The sequence below is a fragment of the Anser cygnoides genome, chromosome 4 (genome assembly GCF_040182565.1).
Source record: "Anser cygnoides isolate HZ-2024a breed goose chromosome 4, Taihu_goose_T2T_genome, whole genome shotgun sequence".
Lineage (NCBI taxonomy): Eukaryota > Metazoa > Chordata > Aves > Anseriformes > Anatidae > Anser > Anser cygnoides.
In genome coordinates, this window is record NC_089876.1 from 54,926,874 (window position 1) to 54,946,977 (window position 20,104).

Sequence of the window (20,104 nt, forward strand, 5' to 3'; positions counted from 1 at the left end):
ATAAATAGAACTTAATTTCTAATAAAACAGTTAAAATACAAACTTACAACTATTTCCACGATCTCTGATGTACAGCCAGTGAATTCCTGTTGAGTTGGTTGCTCTTTCATAAAAATCATTGGGGGATGTGGTGGAATTTGCAGAATATGTAAAGCACTTTACAAGGATCTATTTTGAATTGAAGCAGTTAACAGTCCACAACAAAACGTATATGTGACGTGAAAAACTTACACTAATCACTTTCCCTATTACTCTATTTGCTATCAGGATAATTTGAGGTGCAGCACACAAGTGTACTAAAGTACCCTGAGACTTGAGGTGAATGGTACCTAATGGGGAAAGGAGTAGTCATCCCCAGTGAACCTTATCATGCGAAGGTATATATACAGTTACAAAACACATTTCCTTTCCAAGATTACTAATAATGTGTTTACAGTGTGCTTGTAATATATCCAAGGTGATGTGGCCAATTATCGTTCTTCCCTCTCGAATTACAAAACACATCAGTCAGAAGCTGGCAGGAGCTGGGACATGTGGCATCTCAAGGCATCTCAGGCATAAGCTGCTCAGCTCCCACCTGCGCCTGGACCTCCTCGGAGACAGGACCAGTCCTTGAGTCCTGCTGAGTTCAGAGCCTCTGAGCTATGAATTTGGGCACCCTTCTCAAGATGCAGCAGCTCCTGTTCCTTCTCTGTACTGCTTACGTGTCAGCCGTATTTTACTTTTGGCATCCATGACAGGCATAGATTACTGTGGCCCTCCATGTGATTCAGCCTATAAATGTTAGTAGAATCTCTATCTCATACCAAGAGATACAGCTTTGGAACTGCCACTCTCTTTTAACTGTTTTAATTTTTGAGGTTTTACTCTAATCAGTATATTGTTGCAACACTGCATGTCTTGATATTTATTTAAAATCTCTCACTATATGTGCTCTAGTTATGTCTGAATACTTCTACTAAACACTACTAGAGCTTAATATTCAGAAATCATAACTTTGGACAATATACAATCTAGCAGAATCCTTCTGCAACAACTTTATTTATTATTATTATTATTATTATTATTATTATTATTATTATTATTATTATTATTTAACAATGTCCAAGCTTTTTGCATTTTTTGATCCCACATAAGATACAAGATTAAAAGGGATGTGATTCCTCTAAGCAGACATTCATATGGAAGGAGAAGGTCCTTCCCGGTTCCAGCATCAGTCACACAGTCCTGCCCCTCCATTGGATCTTCCTCTGTGCTGGGACATGACCATGCAACTGAGCAGTAAAGCAGATCGGGGTTAAACTTAACTGATTTTCTTTTGCTGGTCTAGCTGTAACCCAATCTATTTTGCCGTGGAGCCTTCTAAATGCTTTTACAGGCACAAAGAAGGACAGGGCACAGGTGTGAAAATGAGCAGCTTACAGCAGAAGCAGAACTGTGTTTCTCAGCCCCACTACAGTCTTATCGTGATCTAATCATGAAACTATGATACTACTCTATTGAAATTCAGCTTATAAATTAACATATTGGCGAGCATGCCTGAGTAACTATCAGGCTTTTAGTTGCTCACAAACTGTACAAGCAGGATCAGACAAATGTGCGTGTGATCCTTCTGTTTTATCAAATCATAGCATATGTTGATTGATGTATTTTATGCTTACTGTAAGGTCAAAACCATCTGAAGAAATTAAATGAATCTCAAAAGACACAGTGTCAGATTCTAGAAATTGCTATTCGTGACCCAGATTTCCTCTGAAAAATTCCTGGAACTCACCCTTGGCCCAGTTTTCCCAGCATGTGCTTCCTATGTCCTTCTTTAGGTACGTCCTCCCACTGTTGGTTTTTTTTTTTCCCTTTGTTTTGTTTTAATGTTAACATCATTACCATGTTTGAAATGGTCAAATTATGAGAAACCTTACAAGTGAGTTAAACGTCTGTTCTCTGAGATTATACAGTGGCAGAATGTGGAATTAAACCCAGATGCTTCGTTTAGTCTTCAGCCTGGTTGATAACAAAAGAGGGTTTGATATTTTTTCCAACCCTTATCCAATTCCTCCCCATAATCACTGAAACTTGCCTTTTGTGTAACTGTTGCCTGTTACTTTAAGCTCAGCCTAACTTCAGTTACTGTATCCTTCATTCAATTACAACTGTTGGGAGCGTCAGCAGGACCTGCCCTTACTCTCTAATACCGGGTTATGTAATCAGATTAAAAAGCCATCTGCAGCACAAACTGAAACTGCGGTATAATCATGTTCCCTGGCTCACGCAGAACTTTGGCTTACACCGGATCTGTGTCTTCTCAAATCATTCACTGACCTCCCTGCTACTCTTCTGCTTCTTTCTGCAAGCTGAAAACGCGCCGTAATTGATACGGCCGAATATTTCCGCGATTAAATCACCACGCTCCGCGTACGGCCAGCTCGGATGCCGCTTCGGGGATCTCAGGGAATATTCACCGCGGTTTGAAAGCAAAGCGGAGCCTCGCTGGTCGGTGCGTGCGCTTTGAACGGAAACAGGTCAAAGTTTGCTGCTTCTGTCACCACGCTGCCGCCAGCTGAACTGTTAAACGGCCTCACGTCAGCGTCCCTTGTGCAGTTTGGTGAAGTCTGGAAAATAAAAATACTTTTGTCGTATCTTCAATGTTTAGCTAGTGCTGTGCACGGCGAGGTCTTAGTTCATCGTTAGTGAAAGCGCTAGAGAAATCTGAGGTGTTTTTGGTTGTCAGAGCCACCTTTATAGGACTTTTGGTAGTTCAAGCTGCCTTTATTAACAGTGGGACCTCTTAAACGCCCAGACTGGAGACTTGCCCCGCGCGCTGCCTTTGTCCTCACAGACCCGTGCTGCGGGAGGCAGCGCCGGGACCACGCGTGCCCCAAGGCAGCCCTAACAAAGGCCTCCGCGCTGCCCGGGGACCCAACGCGAGCCTCCGGGGGAGAGAAACCGAGCCGGGAGAAGCGCCGGGAGGCGCCGCCAGCCCTCAGCCCTCAGCCCCCACCTTCCCGCCTCCGGCCCCCCGCGGCCTGCAACCGCCGCCCGCATTTCAAATCCCAACGGCCGCGCGGACGGGGAGGAGCGACCCGCAGCAGCGGGGGAAGGGAGAGCGGTCTTTTAAGAGCGGGGCCGAGCCGCCGCCGCCGCCCCAGCACGGCGGGCCCGGCCTCCCGGCGGCGGGCAGAGGGGGGGCGCTTGGAGGGAGGGAAAGAGGGTGGGCCGCAGCCAGCGCGCTCGGCGCCTCCGCAAAATGGCCGGCCCCCGTCCCGCCGCGGGGCACGCCGGGAGTTGTAGTTTCCCCGCCCGTCCTCGCGCGGCGAGGGCTGCGGGCGGCGGGACTGCGTTTCCCGTGGCGCCCCGCGCGGCGGAGGGCGGTGCGCGGCGGCGGGCAGGTTGCTGTTGTTACATAGGAAACAGCTGAAGAGTCCCCACATGACGGAGGGGGAAGGAGGAAGTGGGGCGACCCGCGGGGCGACGCCGACGCTCCGGTAGCCGCGGGGGGCTTCGGCGCTCGGGCGGCACCGGCCGGGAACGGGAGCGGGGGAACGGGAGCACCCCGCCGCGGGGCTGGCGCCGGGCATGAACGGCTTCGCCCCCGAGGAGGTGACCCCGCGGGGGGCCGACCCCGCCGCCGCCGCCCCGCTGGGCAGCGTGGGATCCGCCGCCGAGGTGCCTCCGCCGCCACCGCCGCCACCGCCGCCAGCGCCGTCGGGGCTGGCTCCGGGCTCGGCCGCCGGTGCTGGTGCCGGTGCCGCCGCGGGCTCGGCGGGCGCTGCCGGTGCCGGCGGCCCCGGGGCCGGGCAGCTGTGCTGCCTGCGGGAGGAGGGCGAGCGCTGCGGCCGCGCCGCCGGCAACGCCAGCTTCAGCAAGCGGATCCAGAAGAGCATCTCGCAGAAGAAGGTCAAGATCGAGCTGGACAAGAGCGTGAGTCACGGGCCGGCGGCACCGGGGCGAGCCCGGCCCCTCTCCCCTCTCCCCAGCAGCTCGCTTCCCTCCTTAAAGTTCTGCCTTTTCTATTAGTGATTTTCTTTCTTTCTTTCTTTTTTTTTTTTTCTCTCTTTCCTCCGGTGGCGTGGCAGCCTCCTCTCACCCTCCTCTCTTTTTTTTTTCTTTTTTAATTTCCTCGTGCCGGAGTTTGCCGGGGTCCCCGGCGCTGCCCCAGCCCTGTTAGCTCGGGGCTGCGGCCGCCCCGCCTCGTCCCGCCGCCCGCACGGCTCCCTCCGGGCACCGCCGCCTGGCAGCCATCGGGCGTGGCACGGCCCGGCACGGCATGGGGCTGGGCAGCGGCCCCGGCCCCGGCCCCACGCGTGGGGAGCCCCGGCGGAACCAGCGCGGCCCTACAGAGGGGAGCTGGGGATAAAGCTGCGTGCTGCTTGACCTTGGAGGCGGTGGGAGCCCGCTGGGGGGGGATATGTGGGGCGAGAGCCGGATTTTTGTCTTCCAAACAGCGTGAGGCGGCTTTTCCTGCTGGCTTCTCTCTCTCTCTCTCTTTTTTTTTTTTTCTTGCTTGTTTGCTTCGCGATCCCCGAGCCGGAGGGCGGGCTGTACGTGTCTGTGCTGCGCTCCTCGCACCGAGCCAGCCCATTGCAGCGCCTCGCCGCTCCCCGGCCCAGCCGGCGGCAGGGCTCTGCAGCGCAGCAACTCCTTCCCTCGGCGGGGTCGGGTGGAAAAGCGCCCTGAGCCCTGTTAGCGGGCTTGCCGAGAGGATATCGCCGTGTGCGCGTTTCTGTCGGACGCCCAGGAGGTGTTTACGCGGATTTGATTGAAAGCTGCGGTGTTGCCTCTTTTAGGCGAGACATCTTTATATCTGTGACTTCCACAAAAATTTAATTCAGAGCGTGAGGAATAGAAGAAAGAGGAAAGGCAGTGATGATGATGGTGACTCACCAGTGCAAGACATCGACACTCCAGAGGTAGTTAAACAGTTGCTCTTTCTAATAGTTATGCGAAGCTTGCTCTTACCTCCTGCTGAGTCTGCGCAGATCTGCTTTCCCACTCTCACAGCTTTAGTTTGGGGAGTGGGGAAAGGGCTGACTCCTGGTTCACTCCGTTTCTAATACAACCGAAGCTGACTGAGTTTTGCAGTGTATTCTCTGTGTTAGTTGTGCAGAACAGAATGAACAAGACTTTCTAGAATGTTTTTAAGTGTTCTAGTTCTCTCAGGCAACTGCTGTTTCCAGCTTCCTCCTTCTGAAGTGATTTGTCTCCACAGTCCTACTGAAAGTTGTGCTTTGCTACATATTAGCAAAACCTGTCTTTGCCGGGGTTGAAGGGAATTGCATGTGATACTTGGGATATAAATGTTTCGCTGCCCCATCCCTCCAATCCTTGCGTGTCATGCAAAATGTGTTGCAGATGGTTCTTGCAGTTACCCTGTTACCTTAGTCTAACTGAAAGTTTAGTGATAGTAGCTCTTTGTGTTTAGCCCTTGCTGGGGGAAGTGATGTTCAGGGAACTGTACCTGAAATGAGCTGAGAAGGATGGCACTTTTCCTGCTTGCTTTCTGCACTGCAGACCAGTGAAACATCACCCGTTATGAAAGCAATCCACAGCTCTCAAATGTTTTCCAATAATATAACGGGAGAGAATGCACCTAGGGCTCTCTTCTTCCTACATGTGCTGTGGATTATTTCTGCTATGGCCTGTGTGTTAATTTTGAGCAGAGCCTACCTGGTCTCCTCCAAGAGGGATTTTTAAAGTGGTCTTTTGAAATTGCTCCGTAAGTGTTAATTTAATGGCATCCTTATGGTCAGCATCTGCAGACATCAGCAATATAAGTGATGAAACTTAATACAAGAATCCCTGCCTGAAGGCACATGGCTCCTGTTTGAATGCTCTGACTAAGAGGATTTTAGGGGATTGAAAGTAGTTTGATGCTGGACTGTGTCTTTTGTCGGTAAACATGTTGGATCGCTTCTCTGAAAGTCCTCTTTAAACCTAATATTCTGTGTGGCTTTAGGTAGCTGTCTGGCAGAGTGGTAATTGCAGCTCTTCAGCGAGCCTGTTTTGTTTTCCCAGACAAGAATAATAAAGTATGACACAACTGATGGATATCTCTAGAACAAAAAAGCAAGTGTATTTTTAATGGTACTACTGCAGGAAAGAAAGCTGCCGGGGTAGTACTTTTGAGGCATTTCAGCTAGCCATTTGGACAACAGTAGTATGCACTTCCCATGTGGTCACTATACACCTTTCATGCTTGTTGGCCCTTGACCACTTTTATTTTCAATTGCTATTCAGTTTACTAAGGGGAAAAAATATTCTGAGCACCTGCAGGGCCTTCCAATTTCCACCTGAGTTATGACCATCACTAGATGTTAGTGATTCCTACCGGGAGGAAGAAGTTTCCACAGTACGGCTGGCTCGAGTACCAAAGGATGCCCATCCTCCTGCACGTGAGGCAGCATTGCGTCACATCTAGCCAGGTTACCAAGTAGGCACTAGCACTGTTGTTGCCCGAAATATTCCATAGTTGAGACTGCTAAGTGGCTTTAAAGTAGAAGTGAATGCCTTAACCGATCTTTAATGCAGGAAGTTTGGAGAACACTACTGCAATAGCAACTGACCTAACAGAACTTCTCATTCAGCCTGTTTTGTCAGCTTACTTCCCTCCTCGGTCTTTTGATTTCACTTTCTTTTGCATTGTCTAGGAGGGTAAGCTGTTGGTGGGAGAAGTGACTGTTGTTCAGAGTTTGTGGGATTTAAAACTAAGGGAGTACTGGGTTGCGGTTGTGTATTTATATCCCTAAAAGGAGCTTGTGCAATTCTCTCAACTGTCAACTCACACTGAAAAATAGTTTTGCGCAACGATGCCTGTGCACGTACCTCCTGTGTTGTGCTTATGTAGCAGGGATATGTTTGGAGACCACGAGCAGCTGTTTTCTTCTCTCACCTCAAGCCAGAGAACTTTGTACTCTAGACTTTTTCTCAGTTACAATGCATGCTGTCTCATGGTACAGCTGTGCTATATCTTGCGTGTAACCTGTGTAAAATTTGATGGCTGAAATCTCAGTACAGAGGTGTTCTTTGAATCAGATGTTATGTAAAATTTCTTACTGGGCTTTGTGCTATCATGCTCAAAACTGGGAACAAACAGGAAAAAAAAAAGAAAATATTAAAGTACAGTAGTGAGTTCCAAATATTGTCTGCTGCTAACGGGAGGAAGAGCCATGTTCAGTAACAATAAACTGCTCTTAAACTGAACTGGAGTGTTTTTTCTTTTTGCTCGAAGGTGTGGGGTGGAGTTCTGTGTTTTTTTGTCAAAATGAGATCTTCAGAGCTGACAGTCAATGCTTTTGTATGCGTGAGATCCTAAAATGTTGAGAGGCAAACTATTAATAAGTGAAACCTTATCAGTAACGTTAGATTGCTTTCTTCCCCTTCCCTCATTTTCTTCTAGGTTGATTTATATCAGTTACAAGTAAACACACTTCGAAGGTACAAAAGACACTTCAAGCTACAGACCAGACCAGGACTTAACAAAGCACAGCTTGTTGAAGTACGTATGAGTGTTTGTTCCATAATAGAGAATGCAACTTGCTATGGCATGTGTGTTTCTTCTCTCTACAATATGATCCTTGCATAAAGTGTATCTGTAATCTGGATTTTATGAGAACAAAACAGAGCAGCTTATCTAGCTTCCTTCATTGGCCGTGGCTCCTGAGCCAAGTAAATCAAAAGTAAAAGTTCTTTCCAGAGGAGGGACTGTTAACTTTGAGAAGGAATGTATGCTGCTTAAAAACACAAAGTGCTGAGTTGAACAGTAAGGTGATCTGCGTCTCTCTGAATATCATAGAATCGTGGATTTATAGCCTGTGCATCAGTCACACCTTCAGCTTAAGAGTCCTGCTGATGATAGTTGGAAACTGAGAGGTAGCAATGAAATACTAGTAAGGTTCAAGCTTAGCTTTAAAACCCTAGGTAATATCTACATACGTTTCTGTGTAGAAAGTACAGAAACCTGAAAAACAGACTTCTATTGATCATTAATTTCTATTAATTAAAAACTGGATTCTTTTGTCACAGAATGGAACTTTATGAATTTTTTTATCATTAAGATTTCTAAAAGTGATGAAGCAGTGACTACAGCCATGTGTATCTTTACTGTATGGGAGTGCAGTTTTAAAGGAACTCTTCTGCACTGCTAAGATGCAGTTACAGACTGCTGATATAAATATGTGGAAGCACTGGTGACCCTCTCAGGAGGGAAGTACAGCTGCCACTTTTTCAGTTTTATGCAATAATACTCAATTGTACTTCAGTGCAGAGATTTTGTTGATCTCTTTACAAAGCAGTGTGGATTAAAGCCAAGGTTCTTAAATGTGTGAGAGATCTCAAGGCCAAGCTGTAAAAGAACAATGCTGCTGCTGCTTCTATGAGTAAGAATTTAAAACCAGTTTGGTGTTTTCTTGATGTACAGCTAGTTCTTGAATTAGCAGGACTGATTTGAAAAAGCACAAGTGATTATATCCCCCCCCCCGCCCCCCCCCCCCCCCGTAAATCTGGCATTCCTAAGGGTCTGCTTTAGGTACATCTCATGAGATGTTTGCAATAGCGTATTCTTCTTGTGCTGCTTCATGTGAATAGGCAAAGCTTCTGTCATGTGCTTTGACTGACCTACTGGTCTTTGTGAGATATAGCCACAGAGCTTCCTTACTTTATAGTCCATATGATTTCTTGTAACCCACCCTAATGTACAATGGTCATTCTGCTAGCTGTTATGCTGTTACTTAAAACTCCATGTTAAAGGGCTCTGTCAAACTGTCTCTGACTTTTTTTTTTTCAAGCGGGGTTTGAAAAGCTTTCTAACTCGCTAATTGTTTTAAATGCTTGTACCTTGTGGTAGTTCAAAGACCAGTCCCATTCTCCTCCCTTCCTCTTGCTAATTTTAGTCCAAAAAAGTGTTCTGCAAAAAGCCAGAGAACAGACTGGGGCAGTCAGTGTCAATTTGAGTACTTATAAAGCTGACAGTCCATTTTGATGAAGAGGAAGAAAAAACTTCTGGAATTACAGAAGTGACTCGAACTGTAGAAATTGACATTTTTGTAGGTATACCATGGTGAATTTTTATCACTGACAGCTCTGTTTTGAAGAGCTGAATGTTCAATAATCAGTCTTGAAAATTCTTTTATCCGATCTTGCATTTTTCTATATGATACAGGCCCCCCTTCAGCCTGAGTAATGAGTAGTAGCCTAATTGCTGTGCTGTAGTTTTGTTGATATTCAATAGTCATTACACATTCTATAGGATTCAAGCACTGACTACATAGATGTAATGATATTCCTATGCTTGTGAGAATTGATTATTTTTTTCTGACAATTTTCTGTGCATTTTACTTTGGAAATTAGGGTACAATCTGCTGTATTTGTTTCAGAGTTCTCAATAAAATGGTTCCTATCCTAACTTTTGTGTGACTAGTAAAGACTTTTGAAGGGAGGTGGGGTTTCCTTTATTAATTTTAAGCTGTTTGATCAAGCTCTTAAACTTTCTTTAATGTAGTCTATTTAAATCTGAATCTTCCGTTTCTGCATATAAAAGTGGTTATTTAATTTCCTTGCATTCTTCCTTTGTAGATAATTGGCTGCCATTTTAGGACAATTCCAGTGAATGAAAAGGACACCTTAACATATTTCATCTACTCAGTGAAGAATGACAAGAACAAACCAGATCTAAAGATGGATAGTGGTGTCCACTAGGCAGAAAAGGTTGGGACTGAGGCTCACGCTGCAAATCAAAAGACTGAGGGTTTTTGTTGATATGCAAAAGCTTTCTTTGTAACTTTTTCCTCCCCAGAGTGTTTCTCTGTTTTATTTTTCATAACCTTGCTGATTTGTTTGAAAACCATCTCTTATGAAACAAACTTCCTCAGCAAACTATTTTAAATAAATGTCACTGATACTGTTGCTCAAGTGGATGTGTCTAACTTATTTGGTGAGTTACTTGTTCTTAATAATTAAGCTTTAATTCCTTATGTAATGATTGAATTTTTTTTTCAATTAAAATCTACCAAGAATACATTTATGAATGTACTTCAAGTTCTCATAATGCAATGCTGTCTTAAAAAAAAAAAAAGTGGCAGACTTGGCAATAGGTTCTTTTTCCTAAAGTAAAAGGGTTTAAATGACAGTTCCAGTTGTTAGCAGGGCAGAAATTGCTGAATAACATTTTCATTTTCCTCTTTGGAAACAAGAATTGATGCGGGCTTTTCTGATTTGTTTATTCATCTTGTCATTGCTCGGATATGTGCTTCCAAGCACTCAGGCCTTCCTGCTCCGATATTAAAAAGGAAAAAAAAAATGCGGTTCTTGAATTTCAAAGCCATAAGTATGGATGAAAAGACTGCTGCAGCTTACTGTGCTGAGAAATCTTCCACTTGGGAAAAAAATCCTGTAGCTGCTGACATTTTTTTCCCATTCATGTACGTAGACTGCTGCTAAGAACTTAATTGGAGAACGGCAGACTGAGTTTATGCTGGGTTCATATGGTATCTTCTAATAGGCATGCTGTTTCTTGTTCATTACATGCATTAACTCAGGCCTGTTTAAAAACAAAAACAAAGAACACACTGAAACATAAAGTACCATGAGAAATATATTTAATTGGCTATCTTAGTAAAGTCTATGATGTTGAAGACAGGATTATGTATGACTTCTTGGACTTCATTGTTAGTTGTTGTGCTACTCTAAATGTGTGGTACATGAAATATTTCTTTCTGCGTTAAGCTGAGTGCGTGGGTTGAAGAAAAGGCAGAAGGAGAAGCTTAAAGCAGAGGAGGACATGGCTTCAGTTTGTTCAGTTAGCATTTGTTGCAACTTTTAACCTTATCAGATGTTTAAAGGCTATTTCTTAATTAGGGAAAAATGAGAGAGTATCTCTCTGGTCTAAACTGATGGATGTTAATCTTGTGAGTTTTTTTGGGAAAACTACTTTCTTGGCATCACTGCAACCAAGATGCTCCATTCTGCTATTTTGACCTGTGGCACTCTGTTGCTTAACTGAATGATGATAAACCCTAAACTCAAACTGGCTGCCTTCCCAAGAGCTATAAATGGCCTAATTTCTTTCACTTGCAGTGTCTTAGATCTTTCCATGTTGAAGTTGTGCAGTGATGGCCTAAGTTCAAACTGGTTAGTGATATCTAACTAGTGGTGGCTAAAGTTGGTATTTCTTGATGTTTCAGTACCCTTCTCACAGTAGTGTCTGCAAAATTGTTTACTAAATGTTCTTTGCACAAGTTGAATTTGTCATCTTTGAACCGTTAGTTGGGGAAGCAGCCAGGAAATCTGGCCCTGAATTGGGCACCTGAAGGATAAAGGCTTTTTCTCTCTTACAGTATGGAGGACAGGGATGAATGTTTGCACGTAGGTCTGGCAGGACCTGTAGAAGCTTTTTCAGGAGGGAAGGAGAGCAGGGAGAAACAAAAGCAATTTTCTATAGGGAATTGGTCTTAAAGTAGTAGCCTAAGTGACCCTATCTTGCTGTATGTGGAAAGTGGCAAAACGTTTATTTCCAACAGATTGTAGATTTTTCCAAGTCAGTAGTGGTGGAAGGGGAAGTAACTGAAAACCACTTACTGACTTTACAACCTAGCTGTGTATCTGCCTCAGTTCTTGTTGCTCCTGCTCTGGAAAGCTATGGATGATAGGCATATGCAACATGATTTACACAAGAGCTAGATGGCATGACCAGCAGGAGCTGCTTGCACTTACTACTACTAGAAGTTTATAGAGGATTTTGCACAAGAGTGGATACCATATGTTTTCTTAGCAAAACACTGACTTTGGATATTTCAACTGTGAGTTGCCAGATTATTTTTTCCTTAATTGATTATTTGGTAGGAAGCCCAAATGACTCAGGAATAATTACACAAACCAGGCTTAAAAAGCCTAGTGAAACAAACTGTTTGTTTAACACCCAGTAGCCTAAAAATTACTTGGCAAATGGTACATGCAGATTTATTTGAAACATTTATTATTAGCTATGTATAATCAAGCCACTGCTACCCCTATCCAATCCTTGTTTACTAACAAAGTCATTGATATTTCATATGGTATGTGAAATAAGTTTGGTACTCTGATGCTAGCAGTTTTCAGTGTAATGTAAAATTATTAGGTTAACAATATACTGATTTGAGGGGGGTAAAAAGAGTGACCTCAGTACTACATGCTTTTCATGTGGCTGACTTGATAGCTAAAGAGTTACCATTTGTAAGGCAGTAAGATAGTTTACTGTCTCTAAGCCTGGCTTGTTCAGATGGCCACTGTTAAACTTATAAGCGGCCATAAATTATTGGCTACTTTTCTCTGATACTGTAAACAGTGCCAGCAGGTATTGAGAAGTAACTGTATATCTATAGGCCAGATCATGATAACTCTTAAATTAAGATGACTACTTCCAATATTTCTAGCTACCTCTGTCTTCATTTACCCAACTGTTTCCCTACAGAACTATCCTAAAAATAAAAAGCTGGGTTTTTAACTTTAATTCCCAGGTACTGTATTTCAAATGAGGCTGGATCCAAAAGCTGCTTAAGTGAGTATTTTTATATTGCCTTAACTGACCCTGTGTCAGTCTGACTTTCTTTCTGTCTTTCTAAATATATATGCATATATATACGTGCTATTGCTGCTGTTTTAGTATTCTAAGAGTTCAATGTTCATCCTAACTTAAGATTTCATATGCAGCTGAAAAATTAGACATAATCATCTTCTACATGTACTTTACTACATATGAATTTTAACTTTTTTCAGTGGAATTTTCAAAGATGAATGGTGTGAGTTTGTGAGTTTTGTTTTTCTTGTTTTTCCCAAGATGGCCAGGGAGAAGGTGGGAACCTACGTATGGAAGTGCTAGGTACTGAATAGTGTCAGCTTAAACCAACGTTAACTGCATAGCAGCAATAAAGCAGTAGGAAGCTGCAATGCAGTAGATTCCTGCAAGAGTTGTTCTTAACCACGTGAAGGCTTAATTTTGAAACTCCTTCATAAAAACTATTTGAGAATGTTGCGCTTATTAAAAAGGTAGGCTTTTTGCTGGGACCTGCATATTAGGACTATTATGCACTTGTACAGTCTTTCACATGATATATGGAGCTAATTAACAGCTACCAAATTCAAAAGAACTTATTACATATTCCAAAAAGGTAAAGAAAGGAAATTTTTCTCCAGTGTAAAGAGAGGCGCTGCAATGTGCTTAGAGAGAGAGGTGTTTTTTTTTAAAATTTATTTATTTTTGCTTGACATCGGATTTATTTTTCCCCTTGAAAGTGTTGTTATGCAATTGCAGAATGATGTAGGTTGTCCTCACTGGCAGGCTTGATGTTGATCACTCACTGTTGCAGGGGATCACAAAAGATACCTTTGGTCCAAAGAAAATCTCCCTGAAAGAGATTTAGATATTTTAATAATTATTAGAGCTTTACCGTGACATGCATTTCTATGTTTGTTAGCTTTTATGGGTTGTATGTGTGATTACTGTGTATATGGGATGCCCTTCCAGCTATGCAAATGCAGCTGTGGGTCTGTATGAAGACACTGTTTCTACCTCTGCTGGCCTGATTCAGAAGTGAGGGCAAAAACTCCCTTGGCTGACCAGTGTGCCAGGACTCCAGCATGGTATTTTAGCTTTGCGAAGGTAAACTTACAAAATATTATATATTATAAAGAACTTTGGCACGTGCATGCATTCTGCTTAGTGCAATGTGTCCTGAGAGTGGACCCACAAAGTAGGTCTTCTGTATCTTAAGATGGATGAAGGAAGACCTCCTTGTGTATTTGTATCAAAGTAAGAGGCTTTCAAAGCTCAGGTTAAAGCTGGAAACCCAAAGTGTGCTTCAGGGTGAGGGCACTATATCTGGTTTTAGGTAGAGTGAAATATGAAAAATTTACTTAAACCTTGCTCTCAGTTTAAATGTTTAGATTTCTAGCTTTAGGAGTCATTCTCACTCATTTCAAATCTAGTCCCCTACAGGAGTATGGACAAGTTATCTTTTATTGGACTTAAGGGACTTGAGAAACTTGGGTGGCAAGAGGAGCTTGTATAAAAAGTTATTTTTGCTTGCCTATATAAAGCCATCACATTATAATGTCCCTGGAGTATTAAGAAGTTGCGAAGCGTTGATGTTTTAATCTAAATTTCTTGAAGAAAAGACATTGCTGGAAAGCTGAATGGAAATAATCTCTTAATATATTTTGTCTTCAAACCAGTACAGGCTGGTGGTGTTTATTCACTAAATATTAATTTTATTGAGATGCACATTCTTTCTGTAAAACAACAACAATGAAAACACATTCCATGAGATTTTCTGTTTTGCTTTGTCAACACTGTCAGCCGGCATGCAAAGCGTTGGCTAAATCTCCAAATCTTTTTCCACCCTTGCAGGCATTTGCAAACCTATTCTCCCCCTGTTTGCTTTCCTACTTTAAACAACTGTCTTTACAGAATCATTATTCAGCCGACATATATGTACATGCCTTGGAATAGTAGCATAACTCTTTATTGGCTAACAGAAATCAAATGTCTTTGTTTATGGTCCCGAAAACATCTTCATTGCAAGCTGCTGTGAATAAGGATTTGTAGTTCATGTTATTAGTTTAAACAGTTATTGGCAGAAGAGTCAAAAGCTGGGCGATTGCAATGCTAAATCCCCTCCCAATGGCACTTGCAGGCTTACGAAGTATGCTAAGCATGTCCCAGGTGAGGCCCTGAAAAACAAGAATTGAAAACTGCCAGTGTGCCAGGTAATTGGCTGTATCTTGATATAGTTTCAAACCACCTCAAGTGATGTGTTTCTTTAACATGGCAGCTTATTCCTCCAGTGGAAACTGTAAAGTGGGGGAAATATAATGGGTGGCTGTACAGAACTCGGCAAGTTTCTATGAACTGAGCGTAACCTTACTTTGGACAGCAGAGCAGTTCCTTGAAGTTGCAGTAACAGACAGTCTCGCAGCCCTTCCCTTCCCAAAAGTGATCCTGCAGGCTTCCATTGATTCGTCGAAGGTTCTCCATGCCCTCGGGGATGCTGTGGCAGTTGTGGTCCTTCAGAGCTCTTTTGTAACAGGAGGGACGCCGGGAGGGGGCCATGTGGGCACCCAGGAGAGTGCTCAGCACGAGCAGAGCCGAGAGCGTTTTCATTTTTGCAAAGCTTCCCACGGCAGGAGTGCTAAAGAGAAATGAGGTACGTGACACAGGTATAGCTGTTGAACAGGTCTTTTCCCCAGTCTGCTTTCTGGCGCACATTTTTCTGTCTTTCCTGTGAACTTTTGGAGGTTTGAGCCTCTGTGCTGGAGAGTGTTTTCTCCTAGGATGTAAATAATATTGCCATGGAATTGATATTCATTACTTTCTGTACAACCATGGGAATCCTTTCTCTGGGAATTGAGGCTTCTGTTGCTGGCAATTCTGTTGTTGCTTTGGTCTCTCACCTTGAGAAAATTGCTTCGAGCTTGTCGCGTTCTCTCAGCAGTGTAAATGCATGCGTTGGTGGCTACCAGCGCGGGGGAAATGTTCATGGCTATCATTGCCTTCCTGGTGATTTCAGCTGTTTGAGACTGTTGAAATGAGTAATTTGCATGAAATTAATACTATCTTTCCCCCACAAAAGTTGTGGAAAAACTGTCTGAGCCAGACTGCTGTCCCAGACTGCCTGAGAAACTGAAGTGCTATATGGCCCAGGCAGCCAGAGCCCTGCAGGGCTGTCAGATGCTGCACCCTTGGCAAGGACTGCTCTGCAGGCTCTGGTGGGATGCAGCATTACTGAGAAGTTTTTTTAATCTATCTTGGTACTGAAAACTACTTAGCTGAGTCTTGCTACAAGAGGTCATTATAGTTTAATTGACATTGCTTTTTAAATGATAGGATAAACTATTCCTTGCAGAACTGCTGGTGGTGATGAGGCTTCCCATCATCTGTGTGAGCTTACTTAATGCCAGCTGTGCTTTTCTGGGCTGCTTTGCACAGAGGTTGTGTCACAATGCTTTGGGTAAGACCCTTGAACTTGCATTTGCTTTTCTAAGTTAGTCCTTTTACTGGTATTAGGATTGAGAGGTTGGTGGGCTTGACTTTTTTACTGCTTTTGCCTCATGCTTAAATTAAAGAGACCTGGTATCTCTGAATTAAAAAATGAATTTTGCTCTGAAACCTTACCTAAAACAGTGGTCAGGTCTGTGTAGCTAGCTCTCCCTGTGAGCGTTCCTAACTCTATTTGTGGTAGCATCAAAAAAGATTTTGTTTCATCGCATTGGCACTTCAGAGTTAGTTGCCCTTTGCTACAGCACTGTGGGCTAGTTCAGGTCTGTCTTGTGTGGCTGCAGAACAGAGCACTCTAAACTAATCCAAAACCAGGAATAAAACAACATCTGAGCAAAGACTTTCAAGTCTCAGGTTAAGGTGGCAGAGCTTTTATCTAGATAAAAAAGTGTCAGGTACAGAGGTCACTAAGATAAGTGAGTCCTGCTTGTGATATTTTGTAGAATGATTGAGGTAACCTTTGAAAAACAAACAATAAGCTTTTAAACATATAAATTTACTGTATTGGTAGTGTGTGTTTTTTTTTCCTGTATAGTTACATAACTGCCTTAGATTTCTTGCTGACTTTCCGTGATATGCTAGAGATAGTTAAGAAAATCTGGGAATTCAAATTTATTAATAAGTGGCCAAAGTATTAAGGAATATGACTAAGCTCTTGTGTATTTTTTAACTTCTGTCATAGAAACAAAATTCATCCAATGATTCCTTTTACTTTCTGTGAACTTGTATGTGAACTTTTGAGGAGAAGACTCCATAAACTACTAGTAATGGAGCTGTAGGGATCTATTTTTTAATCACTTTGGAGTGCGGTATTAAATAACGTACTGTCTTTAGTAGTTTTAGGCCTCAAAACTACTTCTCAAAGTAAACACTGTTCTAACTTTGCTTTATGTTTTTTTCAGAATCAGGTAAAGAATCATTATAATAATGGTTTTATTTTGTAGGATTACAAACACTGCAGTTTGAGGGTTCTGCTAAGGGACGACTAATACTCAAAGAGGAAGTTTGTTTGTACTATACCTTGATAAATGCCAATGTCAGAAATACAATTTAACATTTTTCTGTTCAAGTAATTGAACTTCATTATGAAAGTATTTAATGGAAGAAATGTTCCATGAAAGATAAATTCAGGAAGCAGAGGTTTCTGTGCCTGTTTTCTGTGATTGGATTATTCTATCAGTTCTTCCCCTGAGGATGAAGCATTTATATCTTGCTCTTGTGCACATTTTTTGTTCTTAATAATTTGGATGAGCTTTTTCTACATGGAGTTTAGCTGGAATGCTCATATGAGTCTGTTGCCAGCTGCTGATCTGCTCAAAATTCATAGGAACATATTCTGTCCTGAAAATGGACAGATTTTCTGTAGACTGTCAAATTGCTGGATTCAGAAATCATGATCTACAGTTTAGGGTACCTCAGTACCCACTTTGGAATATAACAAGATAGTGCTAGGGTGCATTGTTGAGATGGCTGATATGGATAGCTGTCAAAATTGGTATTAGCAGAGTCACATGCCATTGAGCTATGGACAGACAACTTCACTAACAGGTCAGTTATGCATCTTATCTGCTCAGCATTGCTGTTTTTCAGAAAAATCTTTTTTTCCTTAAATATTTACTTTTTTTCAGTTAGTAACTGAAAGGAAACTTTCAGTCAAAAGGCCTTTCTTCAAAAGGTTATTCCTTTACAGTGAGAGAATGGTGCCTATTCGCGGATGAAAGATTGCCAAGGAACTGGAGTGTTTCATCAATTCCCTGCACAGGATCAGCGGTGATGAACTCGGCAGATCTTTCAGAAGCAAAATTGTTTTTTCCCCTGACAAACTGCTGCAACCTCTTCTTCTGACTATGGTTTCACAAATGATTGAATGTTACTGATTGCTTAGTTAAATAGCAGAGCTAGTAAGTGCATATTCATCTGAAAATGCATGTCAAAGACCTTATCTGCTTTTGCATACTATAGAAACAGTCTTTTCTCATAAAATAAATCAGGGAAATTTGAATAAATCCAACTGCAAAAGGGACTCAAAAATCACTGCCAGCAAACAGTCTTACATTTATGTAAAACCTTCTGAAAAAGTAGTAATGCCAGTTATGCTCAGCCTGACCAGGTTCTCTATCCAGGTTATATCTTCTCAAATTCTAACAGAGAAGTAAAACCGTCTACAAGAATTTAAAATGATCTCCTTGCATTTGCAAAGGTCTGTTTTAAGAAATTACTTCTCTGATTGCTTTGACATGGTGTAAGTGAAGTTCAGAGAAGTTCAGCTGTGAAAACAAATGCTTTGAAAAAATTTAGAATTTTGTGTAGAAGAAAATGTTTTGTTTGGGACTGAGAGCTGTGAGTCAGGAATCACCACTATCCCTGCTCGTTCACCCGAGAGTGTTTGAATTGTCCTGCCAAGTGATTTGGCACCATCTAGCTTATGGATCTGCAAGGAGCAGAGGGAGTCACAAAAAGACCAAACAGAATAACTCAGGTTTCAGCATCCATGGCTGAGAACTACAGGGTAGTACTTCATGAGAATAGAGATGCACTTTAAATGCCCCATGATATTAGTAGGAGCTCAGGTGCTGGCAATAGAGACAGATATAGGGAACACTGAGAAATGGCACAGAGATGCATATTTCAGCACATCTAGAGATCCTTCCAGTTTGCGAAAAGATAAATATTTACAATTTTGTCTGTCAGCTATTATATATACCTTTCAGAGTTGATATTCTTGTCTATGGCTCTCCAGTTGCCTAATTCTGAAAACAGCAAATACTCTAATCTAACTGGTACTGTCTTGGTGTGTGATCTGTTCCAGTCAATCCAGTGGCAGGTGCTGGGTTAACAAGTTGGCAAATTGTGCTTTAAATGATGAAGCTTTTTATTTTTTGACATAAACTTATACATTGCAATCTCAATGTGCATTGAGGTCAAGAGTTAAAGTACTTATTCAAAATAAAATGCCTTTTATCTTTTTTTCATTTGTCAGGTTTCTAAGTCAGAAACACCTGTAAAGAGCCAAACTTAACGTTTAATATTTAGGTGTCAGTGCATTATAGTTAGGTTTATTAATGCATTCATAAGAAATCATTACACAAGAACTTCATAACTGATATTAAGAACTTTCTTCCATTAAAGAAGTCTTCAAATCTGTTTTGCTTGAACAGTTGGTGCATTGTGAGGACAGCGGCTATTCCACTGAGGATGAATTCAGTGAATTACTGCTTTGTAATTCCCATCAATACCATGATTCTTTCAAGAAATTGAGTTCTCATTAAAACCCATTTAGTTTTCTTAAAGACAGCAATTCATTGTGAACATACCTCTCTCCACATTCACCAACTTTGCAATAATATTGAGTACAGGCAGGCAATATAGTATGTTTAATGACTTCAGATGTTAATATATAACATCCAGCTTTAAAGAGCAAGATAGGGAAAGGGTTATCTTTAGCTGGATCATATGGATGCATCTGTCTTAAATAACATCTTTTGCCCACAATGTGTCAGATTTTTCCCAAATCTTCTGCATGTTCCCATATATATATTTCTAATTCTGTAGTCTGTAAGTAGTACCAGAACAACAAGTGCACAAGGATAATTTCAGGAGCACGACATACCTTTTTCTTCTGCTTCACTCTTTCACTTTCTTGGCAGCTGTGTCTTTTCAGATAGACACAGAGAGCTAGAGCTAGCAGGGATGAGAAGAGGGAGGGCTGACGGGAGATGTGGGACAAACAGCCCTTTGTCTGTCCTGACTTCTGCCTGTGAGTGACACACTCCCTTCTCCAGCGAGGGGCCAGAGGATGGGCTTCAAGAGCTGCCTCATTCAGTCACTGCCAACCTAGACAAGAAAAAAAAAAAGTGAACGTATCCTTTCCAGCAGGAAACTATTAGTTCATCCAGGACCTGATGGCAAGGTGTCTCCTCAGAGAGCAAAGCATAACATCCAGCACAGGGAGAGGGAAAACGGCCTGCAGAATACGTGCGTCCTGCTGTGCAGCCACAGCAGGTGTGGGGCTGGTGGGGGGAGCAGAGCAGGGCACGGAGCTGATGTGCTGTTTGCATTGAGCAAGACCCGTGCACCTAGCCA

General features: G+C 42.6%; 2 protein-coding genes across 3 annotated transcripts; one reads left to right on the forward strand and one right to left on the reverse strand.

Annotated features, from left to right (window-relative positions):
* The first annotated feature begins 3,344 nt into the window (after positions 1 to 3,344).
* Positions 3,345 to 9,903, forward strand: SAP30 (Sin3A associated protein 30). Of its 2 annotated transcripts, XM_048052899.2 has the most exons (4): positions 3,361 to 3,918; positions 4,785 to 4,907; positions 7,394 to 7,492; positions 9,568 to 9,903. In XM_048052899.2, exons 1-4 carry the CDS (start codon positions 3,574 to 3,576, stop codon positions 9,688 to 9,690), a joined length of 690 nt encoding a protein of 229 aa, XP_047908856.2. In that variant the 5' UTR covers positions 3,361 to 3,573; the 3' UTR covers positions 9,691 to 9,903. The 2 variants fall into 2 exon arrangements, with proteins under 2 accessions (XP_066852265.1, XP_047908856.2); XM_066996164.1 differs by lacking the exon at positions 4,785 to 4,907 and having other exon boundaries at positions 3,345 to 3,918.
* A 3,089-nt stretch (positions 9,904 to 12,992) lies between these two features.
* Positions 12,993 to 19,978, reverse strand: SCRG1 (stimulator of chondrogenesis 1). Its single transcript, XM_013190339.3, has 3 exons — positions 19,632 to 19,978; positions 14,892 to 15,155; positions 12,993 to 13,373 (listed from the first exon to the last, which is right to left on the reverse strand). The coding sequence occupies exons 2-3, from the start codon at positions 15,125 to 15,127 to the stop codon at positions 13,319 to 13,321; spliced, it is 291 nt and encodes a 96-aa protein (XP_013045793.2). The 5' UTR covers positions 15,128 to 15,155; positions 19,632 to 19,978; the 3' UTR covers positions 12,993 to 13,318.
* Positions 19,979 to 20,104: the final 126 nt, after the last annotated feature.

Excerpts from the sequence above, each read along its gene's own strand:
- SAP30 (XM_048052899.2), top strand. The coding sequence starts at position 3,574 with ATGAACGGCTTCGCCCCCGAGGAGGTGACCCCGCGGGGGGCCGACCCC. Across the intron at positions 3,919-4,784 it reads AGATCGAGCTGGACAAGAGC|GCGAGACATCTTTATATCTG; the intron begins GTGAGTCACGGG and ends TGCCTCTTTTAG. Across the intron at positions 7,493-9,567 it reads ACAAAGCACAGCTTGTTGAA|ATAATTGGCTGCCATTTTAG; the intron begins GTACGTATGAGT and ends CTTCCTTTGTAG.
- SCRG1 (XM_013190339.3), bottom strand. The coding sequence starts at position 15,127 with ATGAAAACGCTCTCGGCTCTGCTCGTGCTGAGCACTCTCCTGGGTGCC. Across the intron at positions 13,374-14,891 it reads GAACTGCTCTGCTGTCCAAA|GGAGATTTTCTTTGGACCAA; the intron begins GTAAGGTTACGC and ends AATCTCTTTCAG.